This window comes from Leptonychotes weddellii, chromosome 10, assembly GCF_054177405.1.
Source record: "Leptonychotes weddellii isolate Sample4059 chromosome 10, ASM5417740v2, whole genome shotgun sequence".
Taxonomy (NCBI): Eukaryota; Metazoa; Chordata; class Mammalia; order Carnivora; family Phocidae; genus Leptonychotes; species Leptonychotes weddellii.
The window spans coordinates 103,127,149-103,153,098 of record NC_138378.1 but is presented as its reverse complement, the minus strand read 5'-3'; the positions used below and the strand labels follow the sequence as shown (position 1 = coordinate 103,153,098).

At 43.5% G+C, this 25,950-nt stretch overlaps 1 protein-coding gene across 7 annotated transcripts in view; it reads left to right on the top strand.

Annotated features, from left to right (window-relative positions):
• Positions 1–25,950, top strand: part of BABAM2 (BRISC and BRCA1 A complex member 2) — a 389,902-nt gene that overhangs the window by 293,137 nt on the left and 70,815 nt on the right. For all 7 annotated transcript variants that reach the window (XM_081796995.1, XM_081796999.1, XM_081796994.1 and 4 more), the window contains 3 exons: positions 13,201–13,300; positions 16,381–16,451; positions 19,072–19,154. In XM_081796995.1, coding sequence (XP_081653121.1) covers positions 13,201–13,300; positions 16,381–16,451; positions 19,072–19,154 — 254 coding nt within the window. The remainder of the gene's footprint in view (positions 1–13,200; positions 13,301–16,380; positions 16,452–19,071; positions 19,155–25,950) is intronic.

Genomic DNA, 25,950 nt, shown 5'->3' with positions numbered 1-25,950 from the left:
GCCTCCTGGGCCTCCCGCTGCTTCTCCTCTTGCCTGCCCTGCAGTCTTTGTCTGGGCGTGCAGGCCCTTGTTTACTGTCGTGGCTGTTTTGAATCATCTATTTTAGAGAATTTGATAAAAATAGTGCTTAAACCAATGGATATATATATATTCAAGTAAAAGACACAGGTAAATAGTGATATTCAGAAACAGGCTCCCAGTTCTGCACAGATGGATATTAACAGAACTGAACTCCCACTTTCTCCATTAGTAAGTAAACAATTTATTTAGTAAGATAAAATGTTTTTTAAATGACAGGCATCTACTGAATGCATGTTATTTCTGTTAGAATTCTGACTGTGCTCATAGCCTCCTCAGTCCCTCATCTCTGCAAATTCCCAGATGTCCTTTTTCCTCAGCTCCCTCTGCCCAGTGTGCTCCCTCTGCTTTCCAGGCGACTTTGGAGCATACTGCCTGGAGGTGGGGCCTGGTTCTGTGGAGGGCAGCCATGCTTCCATCCAGTGTCTGTGTCCTGCTTTGCTAGACCGGTGGTGACATCGTGCCTGCACATTTGTGTCCCTTCCCTGGGGCCGTAGCTGGTGGCAGCACAAGGCAGAGTAGACGGGGTGCTTTCAAGCAAGCACCTGCCCGCTGTTCCTGCTTCTCTTCAGCATCCACTGTCTTAACTTTATCATCCTCTCGGTCATCTTGGGCAGCTGCAGTGTTACGGTGGGGAGGAGGAACTGGAGAGGGGGCAAGAAGATCGAATGGGCATCTGAAATGACGTGGGCGATCTGGCTCTCCAAAGTGGAGCTGGGGCCAGGCTGAACACTGCCAAAATTGGAAGACCAGCAATTTCACCTGTTAGCCGTGAAGGGTCTTCAGCTCCTGAGGATAGAAGACTCCTCCTTCTATATGTTCGAGACAGTGATTCTCATGTTGGGTTGGGGGCGGTTGAAAAATCTATGCTATCAGTCCATATGAGAACCAACTACAAGGTGTTTTGTTTCAATTCACACATTTCTTCACCCTGAGATTCTAGTATGCTACCCTGGAATGGGGATGAGAGAAGAGATACTTCTGCTATCCTTTCCCTTCTCCCCAAGAGAATCACCGGAGGGATGCCATGTTATGTGGATGTGCTGGGGTAGATAAAGGTGGAGAATCACTGCCTAGTGGCCCGTCTGTTGACTGCTTATATATGCTGTAGACGATGTTCAAGATAGGCTAATTTCCAACGTTAACCAAAATGGCCTGTGACTGTTCCATGTGAACCAAACCAAAATCACAACAAAAATACTTACCTTCGTGTTATGGACAGTTTAGTTGACCAACTTAGTCACAAAAGATAAAACTACCACATCAAAAGTATTCCACCTCTAACTGGTGTTTTCATTTATGATGAATATTATTAACCAGCTGTTGTTAAACATTGACTCTAACACATACTTCCCGAGGAGATGGAATAGTGACTTTTGGAATTATTTTGGAATTTTGGCACCTTCTTGTTGTACCTAAATGGTTTATGTGTTGGACACATGTTTTTAATTTAGAACAACAACAAAACAACACTTGAACTTTACACAGGCCTTTTTGTGAGAACTATAGACATCATGAGTGTCACAGAGCCAGACCCAGGAATGGCTGTCACTAAGCTGAACGTGTCATTCATTCATTCATTCTGAATATTTTGTTACTTTTTATTGCTAAGTTATTGTCCATTTTATTTACCCAGCCTGTTCCTCCCCCGAATGTGTCTTTTAAATTTCTGCAGGTGAATTCAGTCTAAACTTACCCTGGCTTACTAAAATTTTGGGTGTTTCATGCTTCAGTCAGTGTCCCTGGAGTGCTTGTCCCTCTTGTGATGGCAGAAGCATGCCTAAGTAATGCCCAAGACACTGCCTTAGGCTTCTGCTGACAGCTCCAAGCTCCTCACAAAACATTGAAGGTTTGGCCCGCATACCATCAAGAAGCCAACATCCCCATCCTAAGTACAGGCCTGGCCTAAGGTTAACAGTAAGACCAGCATTTTGTTGCTTCATTTTCCTATTAAGCTCTGGGTTGCTGATTGAAGCAAAATTCCAATGTATTGACACACTACCACATTGTTAACACGATAGGGAGGATTTGATTATGGGAGAACAAGTCCAAAAACGGTAAATTGACCAAAAAAAAAAAAAAAAAAAAATCCTGGGCCTTGCTTCTCAAGGCAGCTTTTGTGGTTGCATTCCTTTATTTGATGTGGTTCCCTCCTTTTCCTGTGCCAAACGGTGCAGTGTGGAAAAATGATGAAGTTGCAAAAAAGGGCAAGGGAGGGGCCAGGAGGAGATAGGGAGTGAACTGTTTAGTAACAAGAGAAAGAAAACAGAGCTTAGGGATCAAAGACAAAAATACCTGTTTCTGGAAGCAGGTGAAGGAAAGAAATGCAGGATTCCTTTCCCTGTGCTTGGGTCCAGACTGAGCCCACTGTTGGCTGGCACCTTTCAGGCCGACCCAGAGCAGGAGACAGGGAGGCCACAAGCTGCTTGTAGGTGAGAAGAGCAGCAGCTTGAGAAAGTCAGAGCTGAGTGCCGTGGGTTACCAAGAACAGCAGGGTTAGCCAGGGAGGGCCCCAGGGAAGAGGGGTGGAGAACAAAGCCTGCCTTCCATCATCAGATTATGGGACTGAACACGTTTTAACACCAGCCAATCTTGGAGGCAAGTCCTAAGACAAGCATCGGAATCTAAATGAGGAAAAATGTTTCCATGCAAGAACAGGATTTTATTTATTTACAATTTTCAGGCTGGGCAGCTTTTCTAATTGTATGGTGTGTGACTACCCAAAGTGACATTTTCTGAGTTTTAAAATTATCTCTCTTTGCACTGTGAAAAGAGCATATATGATTCATCTTAATATTTCTGAGGATCAGTCACCAACTAACAGTATTTTGGGTGGGAGGAAGGCTTTTGTAGGCAGCTTTTTCACCTAGCATAGAAGTAGAAAGCACCAGAATATGCCTCAAGCTTCATTCGAGATGATATAAATAGCTCCCCTGCACAGCTCCAACCCAGTATCATTATGAGAACTCCCACAGTCCACGAGGTGCCTCGAGGTGCCTAATGCTCACCTCACCTTTGCCTAAAGAAGACTGATGCTTGCAGTTTGCCCTGCTGGTCGAACACAGTTTGTAAGAGGTTTGAGCAAAGGGGCTGCTTTTCGTTTTTGCTAACCTACTCCAGGTCTTTTTGCCTCTATTGCTTCCTGGATACATCCCTATCTTCAGCATCCCTAGAACTGTCAAATGATCCTATGATCCTAGATCAAGAGCCAGCAAGCAAACTACAGCCCACTTTGTTTGGCTCATGAGCTAAGACTTATGTTTCACATTTCTTAAATGGCTAGAAAAACACTTAAAGAGTAATATTTTGTGATGTGTAAAAATGTTATGAAATCCACATTTCAGCGTCCATAAATAATTTCATTGGAACCCGGTGCGTCACCTGTTTACGTATTGTCTGTGGCTGCTTTCATGCCACAGCGTCAGAGTTGAGCGGTTGCGACAGAGACATTGTGGCCACAGAGCCGACACCATTTCCCACCTGGCACTTTACTGACGAAGTTTGCTGACCCCTGTCCTAGGCCCTTTCACAATGACTGTTTCAGAAAAGATGTATACATTTACTGACTTTTAATGTCCATTTTGGAAATTTGACTCCCGTATCTTTCCCTACCTTCATTTGACTTTAATACCACAAATATTTATTGAGTGCCTACTATGAACTTGGCATTATTCCTGTTTCTGGTGTTACGGCAGGGACCAAAACAGACAGAGGTCCCCATTCTAGTGAAGGGTGCTGGGGGGAGACAAGAAACAAAGACCGTATGTAGAGTGTCTTCTGGACACATATGCCATAAAAAAGGTAAAACAAAGACGAGGGGATACCTGGGATGGAGGTGGGTTGTTACAAGTAGCTGGTTCAGGAAGTCTTACGAAGACGGTGATATTCGAGGGAGACCTGAAGCAGGTGAGACAGCAAGCCCCGCAGGTGGCTGGGAAGAGTGTTCCAGGCCGAGAGAAGAGCAGAAGGACTGGGCCAGCTGTCTGAGGTGGAATAGTCCCGGCCTGTCCATGGCGCAGGAATCCAGATGAGAAGTTACAGGAGACTGGACAGGGCCGACTGAACGGGGCATGTGAGAGAGAAGAGCCCGGGATGCCTGAGGAACCAGTAGGCCGGAGCTGCCACTGGCTGGCTGCTGGACGAGGGCGGGAGCAGGTGTTGCAGGCAGGCTTTGCCGTGAGCAGGTGGGGTCGGGAGCGCACTTTAGACATCCGGGGGGAGGCAGCGAGTAGGCAGTCGGCTTTCTGAGTCCCAGGTTAAGGAAGATCTGAGCTGGAGTATAAATTTGGAAGTTGTCAGTGTAAAAGAGACATGTTAAGCATTGAGACTGGCTGAGATTCAGTCTCCAACTTCAGACTGTTCCTTCTCTCCAGGACATCTCTCACTCTCTGACTAAACAGAACTGCTTTTCTTATCTTTTCTTTTTAGATTTTATTTATTTGTCAGAGAGAGAGAGCGAGAGCACAAGCAGGGGGAGCGGCAGGCAGAGGGAGAGGGAGAAGCAAACTCCCCGCTGAGCAAGGAGCCCGATGCGAGACTTGATCCCAGGACCCCGGGATCATGACCCGAGCTAAAGGCAGATGCTTAACTGACTGAGCCACCCAGGTGTCCCCAGAACTTCTTTTCTAACCTCAAATTTTCTTTCCTGCCCAGGTCACCACTGGCATGCATCAAGATCTACCACTGTATCTTCTTACTCCCTCTCCAGGCAGATGCCCTCTTACCGGTAGCTCTCCTGGGCAGCCTGAAGTGTGAAAGGTGCTTTTCTCATGGGGGCAAAAGCTGCTCACTGTGGTCCGGGATCCATGGTCTGCTGCCCGCAGAGTCCCTAGCCTTTGATCCAGTGCCTTGCCTTTTTAAGTAGAATCTGTGGCCTCCTTACTTCAGTCCCCAGTCTTGATTTGACTACTCCCTCGCCTCGTCTTCTGGTTACCCGCATGTAACTACACTGCCTTTTTGCCCGTGAATAAACTCAGTGGTGATCACCTTTTTTCTAGTTGTTTCCATAAGTATCTTATACTCCCATACTAGACCTTAGTCCTTAAGAGCATGTCTGTGTTTCCTTCACCTTCTTGTCCACAGTGCCTTTCAAATTGTCAGTGACCTAATGCCCCAAGGATGGGAGGCAAATTTGCTTTTACCACACCTTTCCCCATTCGCGGTCCCAGGTGTGCACCCTCGGCGTGAGGTACAGAGCAGTGGTGTGCGGACCACCTGCACCTGCATGCCCTAGGGAACCTCTTAAAATGCAGATTCCAAGGTCCCATCTCAGACCTAATAAATCGGCTTCTCTGGGATGGTGCCTGGGTATCTTGAGTTTTTAACAGGCTCCCCAGGTTCTTCTCACACCGTCATGAAAACTACTAGTGCAGAGAAAAAAATCACAAGCCCGTTTCACTGTTTCCAGCTGTTGGACCTTGGGCAAGTCATCCATCTCAAGCCTCAGTCTTCTCATTTCCACAATGGGTGTAGTAAGACTTGCTACCTACTTTGTAAGGCTGTTGTTAAAAAAAAAAAAAAAAAAAAAAAAGAGGAGCACTTTGGAAACAAATTATAAAGTGTTATGTACCGGCACCCTGGCTAATCTCATCTTCTGGTATCTTTGCTTGTTTTTGTGTGCACAAACCCAACTGCAGCTTCCTACAGATTAGCTCTTGGAGCACAGAGACCAGCAATGTGTGCATGAAGTTGCCTAATGCTGTTTGTGTGCCTGAGGCTCTAGTAAAAAACAGTAAACAGGAATCATCAGGTGGATATCCTTCTCTGCCCTGGACAGGCAGAGGCATTCTTTTTCCTCTTATCCGCATTTCCTTTGACCATTAAAAGCAGTGTGCAATGAGGAGGGAGCTATAGAAATGCTTGTGCATTTAGCTGAGGGTAACTATGGTATACATTGATTTTTTTTACTGGCTTTATTGAAGTATAACGGACAAAGTTGTAAGATCTTCAAAGTATACAATGTGACGATTTGATATATCTATGTATTGATTTTTTTCCCAGTAAATATGTTATAAGAGTACTTCATAGGAAAAGTAACGTGTACCTGGATAATAGAGCAATAAAGCCATTCACTGGGGTTTGAGTTGTACATTTCTAAACAAGCTCGTAGTAAATGTACTCAGTCTCGATGCCTGATGCTTGAAAATAGTTCCATTTCTTAAAGAAATTGTGGTGGATTCAACTGCAGATAATAGGCCAGGGATCAAAAGGCAACCAGAGGGGAAAAGCTTTTCTCTTGCTTCGCCTGTTCATGTCTTGCGCAGCCAAGGCATCATCATAAGTAGTTCATCCCAAACCTTAATAGAACATCTGCTAAGTCCATTGTTGTTTCGGGGGATTTACTTTAAGTGCTTTTCCACATGCCAACAGAATTCTGATGGTGGACATCTGTTAAGATTGCTGTCCCTTGAAGGCTTTTTTAAGATGTTAACAAACTTAAAAAACACATTTCTGAACAAAAATTTGGTTAGTGTTCATGTCATGAGACATATTCTGTTTGCAGTTGCAATATTCCCATCTTTTGTATTTTTTTTAATGTCAGGTTTCCTTGCTTGCATGCCACCTCCTATCTGCTGGGAGTTGCCCATCAGGTCCTCTGGCCCTCAGAGTTCTTCTGGGTTTCCTGGGGTTCATTTGCCTAGAATGAAAAAGGCCTTCATTGCTTCAGTTCAGGTACCTAAATCAGTTTAATAAATGTTCCTGGAAACAGCCTTTGTGGCTCAGCCTGAACTATCCAAGCCACAAGGAGCCTGTGAACCTGATGCACGTGGAACCAGATGTCAGGTCTGCAGATAGATTTTTGCATCAGAAATCACAAAAGTGGTACCTGAAGGCCTAAGTGGGGGGATAGATTTAGGTCAGAGGCACCTGGATTTAGATGCCTCTCTGCCATTTACCACTTACGTGACCTTGGAGAGGTTCTGTAGCTTCTCTAAGCTCCAGCCTTGCCATCTGTAAAATGGGATAACACCTCTGTCGCAGGTTCGTATGAAGCAGAGATGATGTCATACAGGAGGGCACTTAGCATAATGCCTGATACCTAGTGCTTCTTTTTTTTTTTTTTTTAAAGATTTTAGTTATTTATTTGAACTCTGGGATCATGACCTGAGCCGAAGGCAGATGCTTAACGACTGAGCCACCCAGGCACCCCACCTAGTGCTTCTTAAATGGAGTTATTATTCCTGTCCCGTCCTGTGGAAAATTCACTCACTGTACCAACGAAATCCGTCATATTTTAAACTCTTCATGTATACTGTGTGTAAGCAAGGAACAGCTGATTCAAATAGTCCATAGAGTATGTCTTCACATTTTTAAGTCACTCTATTTAATGATTCCATAACTTGCTAAGTAATTTCACTTAACAGTTTCAGCTTCTTTTTAGACTTTGCTCCAGAGGAACATTTCATATTTATCATGGTCTCAGAACATTTCCATTCTCATATGTCCCTCTAAAAATGGGAAACAAGAAATGGGATACAGTACTCTAATAAAGACCTGCTATATACTGTGAAGCATGTTTAATGGAAATACTGGGTTAGTCGCAAATGCAACATGGCCAGGCCTCTATCAGTTCTTATTGAACCCCTCATCCAGTTTGACTCCCCAGATTTTCTTCTACTTGTAAACTTAATTTGTCACTCGGATCTCTTATTTTTTTCTCCTGTTATACTCATTAAGATTTTTCAATTTTGATTGGTTTTGTTTAACTGAGGTATCAAGAGACTCTTGAGATGGCTCAGTGTTGAATCTGTGAAATGAGACAGGGGCTAACAACAGCTCTAGAAAATGCTTTACTAGCACAAAGAAAATCCAGTTGGGGAAACCAGCAAACCAGAGTCTCTCCTTAATGTACTGTCTGTGCACTTCTGGGTTTTCAGAGGCTAGATAGGACTTTTTTTCTCTATCCTACAAGTTAACTTGTTGTGACATATGATATCTTAAGACAAGAACAAATGAGATGACACAGTGCTGAGTTTTATGGATCTAAGCTTTTGTGAGGATAATTTCAGCCACTTATACCACTGTTTCAGGACATGGGGGGGTAGAGTTTTAAATTTTTCACACTGTCTTTCTATGAAAGATTTTCTGACGAAAAAGGATGTAGACCTTGGAACCAAGAAGACTGGATTTTGAGCCCATCTCTGCAGCTTAATTGCTGGGTGACCTTGGGAAGACACTTAGATCCTTAGAATCTCAGTGTCCCCTTCTGTAAATTGGACTACTTAGGTCTACTTGGCCAGGTTGTTATGAGGTTTAGAGATAACGAAATGCCTACTAGAGTGCCTGGCTAAAGCAGATGCTCAGTAAATCACAGTGACTTGTGTTTTGCTGTAATGGGTCTCCTGGCAGGCCACCAGGAAACATACTCTGGCATTATAGAGTGCCCCAGATTCCTGAGGGCTTGGCATTCCTCTACCTTGAAGGGAATTAGCAGTAGTGCCCTAGTATGGACCCAGAATAGGAAACTGAAGTCCTTACACAGAGTTGGGCATAGAGTTAGTGTTTGTTGAGTTGAATTGAGAGTTCACCTTTCCTTAGGATGTGTCTTAGCCTGGGGGCTCATGGCAGCTTGAGTCCATCTACCATCCTGGAAGTTCCCCCTGTCAGTGCTTCACCCTCCAACACTCCCCTGAATCATCCTGTGGAGGAGGCAACCAGATCATCTTCCTCTCCCTCGGAACCCGATTCGGAGGCAGAGCAGGATGGTAACGCTGATCCAAGTGTCTCTAACAGGGTCTTGACATAACCCTTGACCATAGCGTACACAAGCAGGAGACATTTTAGAATAAAGTCACTCGTAGAGTGCTTGGTGCTCTCTTCATATTACTATAATTCTAATTGTTGCTTTATCCCTTGAGAGAGATGGGTCTTTTTGAGAGCAGTGTTATCCCACGGCACTGATGAGAAAATTGAGTAGAACCAAACAGAACAAACGTGGCGGAAGCAAGAATTAGAATTGAAAATCACTGGCCCCTTCTGGTTTTCTCCAGTGCCAAGTCATGTTTTGCTCATTTTATTTGGCCAGTGAGGTAAAACCCCACACGGAGAGGAGGGAGTTACCGTTCCATAATGGGTTAAAATCAAACCCCATTGTCCCAAGTGAGGCCTTCAGACAGGCTGCCTCCCTGCATTTTTCCATGTCAAAATGCTCAAAAATATTTCCCTTGTGCTGTAGCAATGTAGCCAAGTCAAGTCTTCAGTAGTAGAAGTGCTCTGGGGTGCCTGGGTGGCTCAGTCGTTAAGCGTCTGCCTTCGGCTCAGGTCATGATCCCAGGGTCCTGGGATCGAACCCCGCATCGGGCTCCCTGCTCGGCAGGAAGCCTGCTTCTCCCTCTCCCACTCCCCCTGCTTGTGTTCCTGCTCTCGCTATCTCTCTCTCTGTCAAATAAATAAATAAAATCTTAAAAAAAAAAAAAGTGCTCTGAATATTTGTAGACAGAACCCCATTCCCAAAAGGCTCTATTAGCTGTATTTGCATAGAAAACAATCGCATCAATACGGTGAACACTGACAATTCTTTTATTTGACTTTTAGATCCAGTGAGACGGACCTGGAAGTGTTTTTCTGGCTACCATTTGGTCTATTTAACTCCATTGTTGGAAAGGTTTCTCAGACTCCAGCCTTGTCCTTCTAATTTATATCCACAGATTCAGTTTCAGGTCTGAGAATTAGCAGCCAATTTCACGTGTCATTTCAGTCCATAAAGAGACAGAAAGTACTTTCTCATCAAAACAGCCCCTTCACCCCTTTGTCCTCCCAATCTCAGCCTGAGACCCCGCCGCTCTAGTTGACTTTTCCTCACTTTTTACCCTGCTTCCTCCCCTCACTGGTCTGGAGATCAGAAGAATCCACAGCAGTGGTCCCTTCCATCCCCTGCTCCCCCTGTCCTGCCCCTCCTGCACCTCCCCTCCTATACCTCCCCGCCTCTCCCTGCCCCTCCCCGCCACCACGGAGCCTGTCGGTCCAGCCCTGCCTTCTCTCCAGCCAGCCCTGCACCCCTGGGAAGCGCTCAGGGAGCCCTGCAATCTCTGCACATGCTGAGCTTTTCATTGTATGTGCTCCACCCAATAGTTTTTGATTCATGAATATTAAATAATTAGAGCTCACCCGGCTGGACCTCCGTCCTGCACCCTTTAAAAACGTAATAGCTTTTTTATTTCATGGCACTTGACTTTGTTTATTCAGCACGATCAGGGCAGCATTCAGGCTATAGCAGGCCTGTTAAATATTTACCCACAAGACGGATATTTATACATGAATCAGCAGCACTTATCAGTATATGATGCTGGCAGTCAGGTTCAGTACCCTCACAAGCTGAGGAACTACTGAGTTAAAGAAAGGGTGCAGTAAGTGTCCTTTTAAAAATAAATCCAGCGACTGTGGTTGTTTGATGGTTGGGGTGGGAGAGACTGAGGTAGGAGCAAAATGCACGGGAATGCTTGCTCTGCTGCGGGGTGGAAAATTGTAAAGAGAGATGAGGTGTACATCACAGAGCCTGCTTCAGTGGTGGTCTGGGTGCTTCTGGAAGCCCGATGGCATCACTGCAGTCCCGACCTGGCTCACGGGGGGCCACACCCTCTGTTTCTTCCCATCCCTGGAGCTGTTTCAAGAGTCAAATCCCCCTGCTCTCAGGGAGGCACGGAATCCGGCAGTAACAGCGTGGACTCCGGCAACAGGCCAACCCGAGTTCAGATCTTGGCTTTACCATCTCCTAGTTGTGTGAACCCAAGGGAATTTCTTCTGCTGTCTGAGCCTCAGTTTCTTCACCTGTAGAATTACAGTGCGAATTCTCACCTCACTGAATTGTGGGGAGGATTAAATTAGGTAATGAGAAAGCACCTAGCAACAAGTGTTAGTTTCCAATAACCACAGAGTTCAGAGAGATGGGCCCGCTGGCCAAGCAACCAGTCTTTGGACTTCTCCACACCTCTGCCTCTTTCCATCATTATAGGTAATTTTTTTTTAATGGCTATGTGTCAGAAGCAGAGGGAGTCTCAAGTTTAGAGGATTACCCACAGACTATTTTCATTTTTTTGTATTCATTTTAATGAATGATTAAGAACTTGTCCTGTAATATTGTACACAGGTCGAAGCCCATTGTAATCAATTCCAGGTAACTGTCCAAATTATTTTATTTTCTGGAATTTCATTATGCTAAAGATTGTTCTTCCAAGTATGCTACGAGAAGCCTGAATCTTGGTATTTCTATGTTATACAGGTATTTCCCCCCAGGAACGACAAGATAAAAATATTGGATCTCTTTCTCTTGTACTATAGAATTTTCTTCTTAATCAGTTTCCATCCTAATGGAACTGTTAGAACCTTCCACTTAGAAGTGTGCTCTCTATGTACTTTTGCATACAAAAGAGGGGACAAAAAGCCTTCTTCCAGTACACAAGAAGTCATAGGAATTTTCCTAGCTTTCTTCGGAGTTTAGGCTGAACCTCCTCCAATGTCTGCTCTGAGAGTAGCAAACGGAAGTGATGTTCTTGCTGATTCTGTGCAGTTGCAGACTGTAGATGATTCATTAATGTCATACTTAGTCAAATGCTGTCTCATAATTTTCTCAGTTGTCAGGGTTGTTGTGCTTTTTAGGTCTCATCTGAATAGAAAAAGTCAACAGCAAATATTTCCACCCCGTTGACTTCCTCACATCACCCGGGATTTTATTCACGTGTTGGGGCTTTTTCATTCCATAAATAAATAAACGTAATATCCATTTCTACTGGAAAAATTAATTTCAGGAATCTTTGGTCAATAGGGAGACAGGCTGGGTCTAGGACCCTTTCAGTACTTACATGTATTGTTCCCTGTACTGCAAACCCTAGGCTAAGTCTGTCTGCTCTAAACTATTTAAGAATGATTTTCTAGACTGTTATTGTGAAACACTTTGCTTCCATTTACAGCCTTGTAACTAGGGATTTGGTTAATGAATAATCACAGCATTAACGGATCTTAGGGGTCTCTTTATACCCCATCATATTACAGAGGTGGTTTAAGGGGCTTTTACAGTAAGAAACGTATACGTTAAAATAAAATTCAAACAAGAAAAGCAAATTAGGACCAAAGGAAAGTGAGAGTAGGAAAGAAGATGAAATCAAGATTAAGGATGGGATATGAAATGTATACTGTGAGGTTCTGAGCAGTTTCTTTAATAATGGTATGCTGGTTGATTTAAACTGAAAGGGAATCTCCACGAAAGTCCTGGAAACTATTTCTGGATCAGTGTTGTGTCTTAGTGCTTGGATCAATGATTTTTGACTGTACCTTCTTGTTTAGATGAATGTCAGTGTTGACTTGGACTAGTTGCAGACTTTACCCATATTGACCAACAGACACAGGATGGAGCAGCACAGTGTTTCAGAAGATGTTTAGTTAGTTGCCACCGTTTAAAACTTGAGAACTTAAATCATCTGGATTTCTGGCTTCCCGTGAAAAATAAGGGTCTGTGAAGACCAGGCTTGTGTTTCCACCATGGCAGAGATTAGCTGGAGTTGGAGGGTGGAGAGCCCTTCCCACTGTGCAGAAACTACAGTTCTCTGTGCTCATTTATATCACTTCCCTGGGCTGGGTGGAGCCTGGAGTCTGCAGCCCCTGCCCTGCACCACTGGCCCCACACTAAACTCCAGGAGGCTAAAGCCCCAGGAGGCTTCCCCCGGGCAATAAAGCTGGTAAGGGGCAGAGCCAGTCCTTCCATTGCACCGTGGTGGTGCTGAAGGAATTCAGTTCAGTTCAGTATGGGGGTTTAAGGAATGACTTCTCTTTGCCCAGCACATAATGGAGAGTATGGAAATGTGTGTGTCCATCCAAGGTCCAACCCATTAATATTGGTAAGACATTTACCCACGCCAATCAGAATGTGCCAATTTGCCCTGTTGTGTGATAGAATCATTAGTTTTTACTGATCATTAGTTGGTAGTCATGGGCAATCTGAACATGCTGATTTAACAAAACAGATAAAAATAAAGAAATGTAATCATAAAGTGAAGCCCATGTTCCCATCCTCATTAACTCAAGTGGTTGGTGGGCAGACATTAAGAGAAGGCGAGTCTGTTTGGGGTTATCGCTTCCTACATAGCCGGAGCCCTAAGAGAAGTGTCCCTTGTGCTCTTGTCCTTTCAGTGCCCTTGGAGGCTCCTCAGCTCTGCATATCCCAGCCTTTCCCGGAGGAGGATGTCTCATTGATTATGTGCCGCAAGTGTGCCACCTACTCACCAACAAGGTAAAAGCCGGTCTCCTGACCCTCCCCTCGTGAGGCTCCGCCCTCCAGCGGAGCCCCGCCCCCGCGCTGTCGGCGTTGGCCTGCAGGCTGTCCTCTGCACCCCGTCTCAGCTTCAGCTGCCACCTGACGCCGGCCGTTCCTACTTCGAGTTACAGTTCATCCATTTCTCTCCCTAGTTCCTTGTGCTCCTTCTTCCTCTCCTAAGGATTCTGACCTCCCGTTTCAGTCTTATCTTCATCTTTTAAATTTCTACCTCCTCCTCCTTAAATTTCCTTTATGTCCTAAGTTTTTGCTAGATCTTGCACCTTTGAAGTCCTCCATTTCCCAGTTATCTCGTGCTGCATGCATGCATGAGTGTGGGTGTGTGTGAGTGTGTGTTTGCCACCAGTGAGTATCAAGGTAATTCACTAGAACTGCCTTCACCTCTTTCTGCTTTTCTCTACCTCACTTTTTGCTACTCAGTGCTTGATTCTCCGCGTCCCGTCTAGGAGCAGCTTGCCAGAGTCCCACTCCCAGGGGCAAGATTTCCAGGTCAGCTGGTCCGGTAGGCAGGCCCATCAGGTTATCTAGAGCTTTCTCTTAGCTGCATGAATGAGTCAGTACATTGGCGACTAGCTGAGTTTACATAAATGGCTATTGCCAGATGTTTCTAAAAAGTATAAGTATATACTTGTTAATGCCCAGCCGGTGTAGTTAGCTGAAAACCAGAGATGTTCGTCCACAAGCAATACTGACTTTCTTTCTTCCACATCGACTGACTCCGTTTGCTCAGTTCCCAAAGTACTGTTTCCTATGCTCCTATTGACTTGTGCTCATTGGCTTGGAAAAGAAATCTTTTGTTTGTCTCTTTCTTTCAAAAGATAGCTCATCTCTGTAGAGGAAATATTTTTAAAGTACAATAATATTTCAGAGGCTTCAGTATTATTTTTTAAATGTCAGGGAAACGAAAATCTGGCAAGTCTGCAGTCTCTGGGCTTGGCGCGGACTCCAGGGCATCTAACTCGTGGGGTGGTTGCTTCTCATTGGACCAAATTCCCCCAGCCTCTGCCCTCCTTCAAAACTGATCGGAGGATAGAATTCTTATTTACGTTGTGGGACTTTGCACTGCCTTCAAATCTGTGTCCCAGTATTATAGAGAAACATACGAATTTGGTCTTCCAGAACTGAGAAGAAAAGCCTTTTTTTAAAGCTCTCCAATTGAGATTAATTTCTAGTCATACATTTTCCTCAAAAAAAAAAAAAAATTCTATTACCATTTTCCCAGATATACAAGAATCAGTCTGTTTTTCTTATCTGGTTCCCTTTCATTAATTTTACTTGTCTTTTAAAATTGATGTTCTTATGCTTGCTACAAACGAGGACAGTATGGGCTGCTTTTAGAAACAATCTCTTCAGATGAATTTCCATAATTACGTTGGAATCTATCTTTATAGCCAGTTTTGTTGTGGGTTTCTGTTAAAATGGTTTTCTGTTTTTAAAATCAAGTACACAGAACTGTTTTCATCCCCTTTTTAAACAAAGCCACTTAAGCAAACTTATCATCTGTTTTTCTTTTCCCAAAATAACATTTCTGATCCTGCATTAAGCCTGCAAAGTAAGCACTGTTTTTATAAATTGACATAAACCCCTATTATATAAATAGAATTGTTTTACTTCTAAAGGGTACAAAGTGGGCTATCACTACCAATTGTGTCAAGGTTATTTCAAGCACTTTATCTCAAGCTTTTGTTAGCCATGGAAACTCGTTGTGGCTACAGCCAATATAAACAATTTGGGGGGCCTCTTTCTCCCCTGTTTCTTTGAGCCATTTCTTTGAGGACATTATAAGGAATGTATTTTTGTGTTAGTAGCTGGTGGGCAAATGACTAACTTTCAGATGTCCAGCTTAATAAGTTCACAATTTTTTTTATAAAAACTGCCATTTGGTGATAACAAGGAAATATAAAAAGGCAAAATAAAATCCCCTATTGTAACACTCCTTTCCTGGATATTGGGAATTTGAAAAGAAAGAATTCAACGTTGTCCTACCTTTTCAATAGGAGTTGTAGTTCAGCATAAAATAGCCCCCATTTGATGAGAGGAAACTCTTCTTTACAGACAACTGCAGGTGATAAATGCACAATGGAGTGATAGAATTTAAAAAGTCGCCATTTTTCGGCTCCTAATGAAATAATTGATTCAGACAAGCATCTCCAGCAGGTACTAAAACCATGAGGTGAAAGGTTGAGAGAGGGGCTAGATCTTCACAGGCTTTGAAAAGTATACCCGCGGGTCACTCCCGGCGGCAAAGGGGAAACCTCCCTTTACAGTGGACTGGTCCTGTTGTAGTCCCCTTTACAGTGGAGTGGTCCTGCTGTCGTCCCCTTAACCAGTGATCAAGCCCACTATCACCTATGAGGTTTTCTTGCCAAAAATTTTTAACCTGAATCTAATCACACCTTTAGTCTAACTTCCAATTTATAGGAAATGTAGGGAGTAGAGGGAAAAGGAAGGAAACAACCAGAGAGTCTAGAATGCAGAACATCCTACATGACAACTAGCTCAATTTCTCTGAAAAGTCAATATCATATATCACATAGACATATGTACACACCCCAAGAGGTACTCTTATTCTACCTTAAAAGACTTTCTAGATTAAATGCCTGATCCTTGATTATACCCTCGATTACACCCTGCCTTTAAAAGAATATTTTGGGGACAACTGGGAAATTGTGACAATGCACAGGATACTAGATGAAGTCAGAGAATGATTGCTAGATTTGTTTTGGGTATGATAATGACATTGTGGCTCTGTAGGAAAATGTCTTGTTTTTTGGAGATACACGCTCACCTGTCTAGGGCCAAACTAACTGTCATGGTGTCTCTAATTTCCTTTGAAGTGTTTCAGCCAAGATTGATTGCTAGCTTGATGGGGAGGTAGATGGCTGGATGAAGCAGCTAGACAAAATATTCACAGTTGTTGAACATAGGTGATGGGGATGTGGGTATTCATTTTACCGTTCTTTCTACTTCTCTGAGTCTCGGAAATGTAAGAAAGCATTTGAGAATTCCCTACTCCTCATCTTCGGGTTCTGTTCCAGGTGCAGTATGTGATTCAAGGGTACCACAAAAGAAGGGAGTATATTGCTGCTTTCCTCAGTCACTTCGGCACGTAAGTTCCTCCTTGTTTAAACTGCATGCCAACAATGTCCTCATGTCCTGATGACCCGAATGTGAGAGCTTAAGAAAATAGCACTTCGTGCTTCTACATACTAGCTTTTCAATGCCATTTTGAGTCTTTTTGGCATGTTGCTCACACTAAAGCTCCTAGGAAGATCGTTTTTAGGATCCTTTGCTAAATCATAGAAGCAAATCTCTTCCTTGGAGCAGCATCATGACTAACCACAAACCCAGCAGTAACAAGGGCAGCACTGCCTGCTTGTTCTAGGGCTCTTTACAGTTTGCGCAGTGCTTTTCACCTCCGTCTGCTCCCAGGAGTCATGAGTGAGCCAGCCATATTGGCACGGTTGACTCAAGAAAGACCTGAAACTTTGAGAAGCCTAGTAACCCGAGGGAAGTCACCCGCCTGGCAGAGATCGCGCCAGGTGGGAGCCCGGGTTCTCAGGACTCAGGTGTCCCGACAGGGCTCCTACTCGCAACTTGCCACCCAGATCTGGGGACCAAATCCAGCATTAGATCCAAGAGCAGTGACTCCCACTTAGGATTAGGAGGAGGCACAGAGAGGGGAGGGGGACACCTGTGACTGCAGGTAGAGGGGGCATCTCCTCCTGCTGCTACTCACCCCCCCACTCCCCTCCCCCTTCCCGCCTCGGCCCTCCCCCCCTTCCGCTGGGGCTTAGCCCAGGGGCAGAGGGAACCTGTTTTCCCCAGTCTTCTTCAAAAGGTGGGGCATTCTACCCATTCAGGGGCACTGAGCACTAAGGGGGTCAGTGGTCTGCTTATATCCCACCTTATTCTGGAGAAGGTTTATAAATACAAAAAGATATATATAGTAACACAAAATTAAAATTTTAAATAAGGAAATGAATAAATTAGGACCAAAAAAGTGGGAATAGGAAGGAGCAGGTGAAATAAAGAGTAAGGTTGGCCATTCCCTGGGATATAAGTGTGGCATAGTTATGGGGGCAAAATTTCTGACTCCTCAAAAACAATTTTAAGAAGTTTTCTCATTATCCCTAGTGGAAATTTTTATGCGTCCAAAATAGAACTGTCAATATCTAAACAGTGTGACTGTCTCTCACATGAGTCTTTAATACTTATGATTTTTTTCAACTTTATTTATGAACATTTTGAGAAAGTACTTAGGATACAAACAGTGGTTAATAAATGATACCATTGGTCTTCTGATTTTTGAGGAAGATTATCTTTAATATGTATAATTAAAAATGAAGGCGCTAGCAGAGTAACCTCCCAGGTAGGGTGTGTGTCCCCCCTCACTCCGCTGGCACACAAGAAAAATAGGAAAACTGCATTTACATCTTTTTAAAAATCTCATTCTTGGGGCACCTGGGTGGCTCAGTTGGTTAAGTATCTGCCTTCTGCTCAGGTCATGATCCCAGGGTCCTGGGCTTGAGCTCTGCATCCTTAGGCTCCCTGCTCAGCGGGGAGCCTGCTTCTTCCTCTGCCCCTCCCCCCAGCTCATGCTCTCACTCTCTCTCTCTCTCAAATAAATAAATAAATCTTAAAAAAAAAAACCCAAAAAACTCCTTCTTTTTAAATATACATTTTGTATGTGTTTTATTATGCATCCAACACAGTAATATAGTCGTACCTGTATACAACTACTAAATCAAATACAATTGCTATTATATTACTATACTGTGTGCATAATGAAAAGGATTCTGTGCTTGTTTTTACTTACAGCATGCAGGATCTGAAAAGTTTAGATAGCAGTGTTGTAAAATACTGAGTTGATTACAAATTCATGAAAAGAAATATAAACTGATGAATAAAATTATTAACCTAAGTCAGAAGATCTGAATGATAGACTAACAGTTTTTGAGCAAATCACGCAGCCTTTAGTGTCTTAGTTCCTTTACCTTTACAGTGAGTTCCCCCTTCCTGCTTAAACTGGGAGGCCATCAGGATTGACAGTCTGATTGGCCTGACTCAGCCAGGGAGACAGCAGACGCCTCCTGGTGTGAATGACAGAGACAATGATGTCTGTCCTCAGTGTGTGGTTAGTATTGTCATGTTATGGTGACATGTCCCAGGCATCAGCTCTTGTGGAAAATGGGGGAGGCGAGCCTATCGGAAGTCTACCCAGGCGCTTAAGTGGTCCAGGGCCGTTCTCCTTGACATGTGACCCATGTCCTGTGTGTCTCCCACCCGAACCAGCACCCACCCAGCTAATATGGCTTCTTCGTCTTGAGCCTGGTGGGGAGGACAGGGGCCACGAGTGAAAGGATTCCAAGTGCTTTGGAAGAAAATAATATAGATTCCTAAACTGAGTAACATTGTCATTGCTCATTACTGCTTAGTGGCTATGTGAAAGTGAGACTTAATCATCACCCAGAAAGTAGTGTCGTTGCTGACCTGATGGCTTCACTTGTCCTGAAGTCATAATAGTACGTAGCAAAACTGAAACTTAAACGTAGATGCTGTCATTCCAAACCCCATGTCCTTCCTATGGTAACACTCCCTTAACGCTAAATGCGTCTCAGATTCAATCACCGTGATTTTATGAATATGTTCTTTACTTGGTTCCATCTCTCTTATGCCTTATTTTGATGAGGGTTTTTTCTTTGTGTGTGTGTGTTTTTATCACCTAGAGGCGTCGTGGAATATGATGCAGAAGGCTTTACAAAACTCACTCTGCTGCTGATGTGGAGAGATTTCTGTTTTCTTGTGCACAGTGAGTATACTTTTGCTGGGAGCATGTCAGCATACATTTACAAAGTACGAAATCATATGTAAAAATGACTATGAAAACCTTTAGTGTCCTGATGTGGTATGTGGTTCCTTTTACTTTAGTATATTTACCCACATGGTCTTAAAGAGAAAATACCTCTAGACCAGTGGTTCTCAACCAGGTATAATTTGCCCCTCGGCAGATGTTTGGCAGTGTGTGAGAACATTTTTGATTGTCAGGATTGAACAGGGCGGAAGTGGGGATTGTGGCTTCTGGCATTTCGTGGATAGACGGCAGGAATGTTGCAAGACAGTCCCCCAACAGCAGCAAAATTATCGGGTACAAGATGTCAGTAGCGCCGAGTTGAAGAAACCCTGCCCTGTGTCCCGGGTTCCAGATTCCTGTTTCAAAGCGTCTTCCCAGCATGAGGTTCCAAAACTGTCAGGATTATTCAAAACATATTTGCTTTGGTCATGTGGTTATCATCCTTATTAAGGGAAAAGACTACAGCTTTGATAATAATATAATAAATAGTTAAAAGGTGAGACAAGTTGGAATGTATTCCCAGCATCACTTTTCAGTTTTATTCCATAGACAGCCATCTTATTTTAAATGCTTGTTGTGTTACATTAATCAATGAGTCAATAAACTTTGGTCCAGCTTTCTCTCTCTCTTTTTTAAATTAATTTATTTATTTTAGAGAGAGAGAGAGTGGGGTGGTGCAGAGAGAGAGTCCCAAGCAGACTCTGCACTGAGCATGGAGCTCCCTGCGAGGCTCGATCTCAGGACCCTGAGATTGCGACCTGAGTTGAAACCAAGAGTTGGCCATTTAACCAACTGTACCACCCAGGCACCCCTGGTCCAGCTTTCTCTTAATAGATAATTTGAAGTTTCTTCTGTTTATTTCTTTGTTATGTAAGAACCATTGACCCATGGTGCCAGGTTCCAGTTGCAAGTCAACCAAGACCTTTATTCTTTAGTAATTTGACACGGACAATGCCCAGTCTTCAAGCCAAAGACACAGAAGTTCCAGCTCTCCCAAGTCAAGTTACAGAAAAGCAGTGGGCTGGGGTAGACTTCACCTAGTGGATAGAACTACCCTTGACCTTTAATAAACTATTCCAGGAAGAGGCGCTTTGGCCCTATTTAGCCACAAAGGCATTGGTTTGGGGGTTTTTGTTTCCCCAGCAGACTGACGTTCTTGGTTGTGATTTGTGTAGACTAAAAAAATGGTTCTGAAATTCATTTGTCTTACCCCATTTCACACCAACAGACAGTAAGGGAGGAAAGCCTTCAATACCATGGTATAATCTGCACAGAGAGAACGGAGAGTTGGCTATGTTTTTAAGGTGTTTCCCAATGATAAACACCTTGCCATGCAGTGCTTCTTATTGAGCTTCTACTCTATAGCGAGTTATACATTGGGACCATCTCTTCAGATGCATCTGAAGAATGCAAGCATATTGCTGTGTATTAATTATGTGCACAGATAAAAAGAAATTGGAGAGGTAAGATTTTAATTTGGGTGTTCCTCCAACTAGTTGCACGACATTGTTCAAATCACTAGGACAAGCTTCCCTCCACTTGAGTTTCCTCATGTGTACACTGGGGATCTGGTTGTTAAGTCCTGTGGAGACACTCAAATATGGAGCTTAACCCATTACACAGGGCCAGGTGGAAGAGGGAGCCTCACAGTCAAGGCCTCCTGGCAATCTCCTCTCTGCCTGCCATCTTATGTGGCCCTAACTGGTACTTCCAGCCACCACTTTTGATTGTCACCTTATGTGTTGCTGTTTTGTTTTTTCATTCTGAGCCTTAATTCCTTTGTGAGATCTCATTTCCTACTTGCCATATTCACTTTGTGCACCATCCTGATCCCAGTGATTCTGCCTCTAGCCTGGTAACCTGCCCCCAGATCCTGACTGCATCCTTGGTTTGTCTCTCATGACCCTGGACAGTTGCCTGGGTGATCCGGTTTGTGTGACTCCCCTAGCGCAGCTCAGCAAGAGGGGCCTGTGCCCTGCCTCGAGTGGTGGTGGCGACAGTCAGAAGCCTCCCGGAGTGGCTCTGAGAGGACACAGAAGGAGGGACACACAGAAAGACAACTGCAAACGTTAAATTAGAGGAATGCTCAACCAAAGTGGCATGAAATCTCAGCTCTTTAAATGAAATTTACTTTGGTTGTCTAGCCGTGATTCTGTTTTCAAAAATCTTGATGTCAGATCATATCAGATAGAAGAGAAAAAAGATATTCTTAGCATTGCTCATTCTCACCTGTGCTTTCCACATGCAACTCAAGAGTCACTCTTCTGGTGGTGGCAAGCAAGAATGACGCCCAGGGATAAAGGAGTACTCACCTGCAGCTCCTGCACTCCCTTAGTAGGCCATTTGGTGTTACAGCACTTCTCGTTTCTGTGGAAGGTCTGTTCCCCAAAGGATGTTTCCCCTGGTACCATGTGTCCAATATTTCTTACAGCTCCTTCTCCACCTTCTGTCTTAGCTTTCCCAAGCCAGACATGTAACATGCAGTCCCAAAGTCATATTTTCATTTAGTTTTGGTTACCTTCTCCAGAAATGTAGAACCCACGGGCAGTCTTTGGAACTACAAGGACTTCGGGATTCATTTAACTTACTTTTTCCAGAGTGTTTCCTCAGGCTGTTATTCTCCTCCTCCCTAGGCTGCTTGCCCCTTGTGTCTTAGCGTCACTGTCTACACTTATGGTTCTTGGGCAGATATGACCTTGTCTGTGAATCAGGGGACTTGATGCTGTTTCCCACTCCATCATTAACACACAGCCTGTCTTTAAATAAATTATCCCTTCCCTATTGCTTCTTCTATCTAAAATGTAGGACTTGGCTGCATCAGAGTGAAGCTTGGTTGGATAACGTGTCTTATTCCATCATGCAGTTAAGCATCTGACACTTTCCTTTGGAAGTGTCTGCTTGCTTGGTTACAACACCCAAAGGACCACTTGTTCCCTTTTTTTCTTTCCATGAGGATGGGGGAGTAAATATGGGCTGGCAGAGACTTAACATTGCTGTGAAGTATTCTGAGTTTTCAAGAACATGAAGAAGGAAGGAAATGCCTAGAGATGGAGCCAGGCTTCCGGGGCTGGTTCCACTGCTCGATGGAGAGTGGATACCTGGCTGGACACCAAATAACATCCCTGCTCTCCTTCCTATCTCCCCCCTCTCCCAGGCCTGGGAAGAAGATGGTCACTAGGGCAGGTGCTGGTAATAATTCTGAGCATTTTGGATGCTAGAGGAAAGAGGCACTCGTCTCTTGAGGCAGATGGCTCTGACCTCACACTTTGCTATAGTGTGCGGAAGCAAGAATGCCCTCGGGGAAAACATTGTGCATATTCTGGGATCTCTCACAAGACACTGCAACCTCCCCACATTCTGACAGTTTCAGGAGTGGGGATGTGGCTGTGATCATGGCCGTGGAGTTTTTTCATCCATTTATTCCTTCTTTCCTTCCTTCCTTCATCCATGATCAACATACTGCGAGACTTGAAACCATGCAAGGATCAGGGAGTGCTGCCATCCGAAAACTGTTTTCAGGAAGGTTTCCTGGCCATCATCTAAGAATTGTTTGTAGTGGCTATGGAGGTAATTCCATATTTGCCAAGCTCTGGAGGGAGATGTTATCTTTAAGCCAGCACCTTTTCAGAATGCTGGGTGACAAGAGAACCAGTCAGCCAAGCACAGTAACACAGAACAAAAGCAGTCACTGGGAGAAACATCAGCTCTTCTTCATGGTCCCAGAGAGGAGGCAGCCGCCTGTGGCAGCAGGATTGCTGCTTCGAAGTGGAGGGTATTGAGATCTGTGACTCCCAAGGCAAGTGAGAGAGCGTGTGATTGTATGACAAGCTGTCTTTTCCCATCACCCGTAAATCCTTGGTAAGTGACCCTTTGAGTCATCCAGCCTGGACCAGAGGCCATGTCTCCCTGGCGAAATGCCTGTTATTCTAAATCTGACCATTTGGGCTGTTCCATTTAATTTCTTATCCTCTCTACCCCTAACCCAATCACTTTAACCCAATTCAACTGAGTTCTGGGTTTATTGAGAACCTGTATGTGCTCAGTACTGTGAAAGTTCCCAGGGGATATAAGTAACTAACTCAGGCTTGACCTTAAGACACTTAGAGTCTGGCATAAGAATTGGCAAACTACATCCTGCAGGCCAAATCCCACCCTCAGCCCGTTTTCAGATGGCCCTCAAGCTAAAAGTAGTTTCTGTGTTTTTAGAAGGTTATTGGGAGTGGGGGGAGGGAGAATAGGCAACAGAGGTGGTAAAGCCTAAAATACTGACTCTTTGACCCTATACAAAAAACGTTTGCAGCCCCAGGTCTAGTTGCTGAGAACAGAGATCAGATAACGGTGAATTATAGTGGTATGCATTTTTTAAAACAAATAGTTTGTGAGCTTGCCTACTATATGGCCAGGCACAAAGAGACATAGGGCAAAGAGAACTTCATGTGTTTTATATATGAGAGAGATGTAGAAAAGGAGAGAGACCCTCCCTAGTGGAGTCTAATGAGAGAGACAGACAATAAAGAAGTAAACGATCAGATACATAAATTTCAAATGCTGACAAATACCATAACGGAACAAAGCAGGGGGCCACAGAGACCGAGGGGAGGTGTTGTTGGGTCGGTCAGGGAAGACCAGTTCCTCAGCTGAGGGGAGTAGACTCATCTTGCCACAAAAACAACGTCTTGTAGACTATTTAGCAGCAACAAGCAAGATGGCTACTAGGTAATTCAGTAAAACCAAAATTGTGAGGTTTTTTAAAACTTGCTGAGTTTTTGGATGCAAATCACGTTTTTATATAAATAAATAGATTTGAAGAACAAATCAGAATCATTAAAGTGATTAAAATCAGGAACCACAATGTTATATGTTAGAATTCGTTTCAAAGCAAATCTATAAAAAGTGTAGTATTATTTTAAAATTCATATGATTACCTCAGATGAGGCATATATAAAGATTTGTGGCTTAATTTTATCATTTCTAGTAGGAATAATAGCTATCAAAGCAGCAGGAACTAAAATTGATTGTGAATAAAAAGTGAAACTAATCAGTTCTCTTTATTGTTCAAAGAGATAAAAGAATATGGAAAAAGATAAAAGAAAATCTACTTTCTAAAATGCCTTTTTGCTTTGATTATGAGAACTATTGGTCCTTCAGATACTTTAAGCATTTTGGTTAATTTTTATCCTGTACTTCCTTGAAAGTGGTTAGCTCTGCTAGGTGAAGCGGTTTTTGTCTTTTGATTCCATACACAAGCACACCCTGTTCATGGTTTACAACCCGAATAGCTCTAGAACTTTAGCGACCACTGTCACTGTTTTGATTCAAATTGAAACTCCTGTTTGATCTTCAGAGTCTACTTTTAGAAAGTCTTTTTCTGCAGTTTCTGACACTGGTGTGAGAATTTAATTTCATTAATATTCTTGGGAATATTCTTTTCATTCTAATACCTTGAATTTATGTGACACCTTTTAAATGACCTTAAAGGACTTCTTGTAAGGAAGGAGGTTATAAATCAGATGCATGATACCATGTGGTGATTGCTTGCCCTGTACCCTCTCATATATATTGTGTGATTCCGTTCAGTTGTAATGATTGGATCAAAGCAATTGCTAAAGTGAGCTTATCTGATCAAAGAAAGGGCATTAAAATGCAGTGATTTTGACTTAAAAATGTATGCAGCTGCTTCGAAATTAACACATTGTAACCCAAGAAGGCATTTAGCTCAATGAAAGAAAGGAAGCTGTTTACAAAGAGTGACTTTTATAGTATTGATCCAGTTCAGTATAACCTTTTCTTAGAATTCTAAAGTAGTATTGACATTGGTGAAACAGGGGCGTTATTTTGGTGCAAAACTTCTGCTGTTGTTGAAGGTAATAGAGTAACAGTAGTTAACAGGTGTTGAGTATATACCGTGCTATAGACACGGCTCTCAGGTATTTTGCATATACAGCATTGTGTTGTTCAGTCCTCATAATAGTCTTCTGAGGATAATTACTAGTATCACCGCATTTTACAAATCATACAGGTGTGACACAGAACTGTGACAGAGCTAGGATTTAAAATCCAGGACCTGATTCCAGAGCCCATATGCTAAACTGCATTACTCTACTGTTTCAGATAATTGGTTGGCAGTTTCCCCAAGTATGTGATGAATTTTGAAAGCCTTTGGAGCTTCCCAGAGAATGTGGAAGCTCTAGGAACAGAAGTGTTCACCCAGGCACTGGGAGATATGTGTAGGCCATCTCATTTCTCGGGCCCATGAATGGACATCTCACCAAAGAGGCAGTACTGATCTGAAGGCAGTGAGGCATGAAGCTGGCGCTCCTCAATAGTGATGACAGGCTGTCCAGCTGTAAACCCCTGCCCAGCAGCACAAATACACCAGCTTGAGTAGGGTTTCACTTTGTGGCTATAAAAAGACCAAACTCTAATGGATTAACCAAAGCATTAACCACCTTTGACGATCAAAAACTAGATTTAACCTCTTTAGACATAGTGAATGTGGCCAGTTATAATGGCTCATTATACAAAGTCCTGCAAATGCAGAACCTACAAAGTTGGAGGCAAATAGGCAATGTCACTGTGAGAGTTGCCCAGGCTCTAAGACAGGAAGAAGTGGCAAGAACTTTGGCAAGGTGCATGCTCCTTTACATGATTTTGATTTTTTGTTTCCTAAAACAGAATATAATCCAAACATTTCTGTGGCCTGGATTTATCCTGATGGCCTGTGAATCTCTTTTTAAAAAACACTTAACAGTAT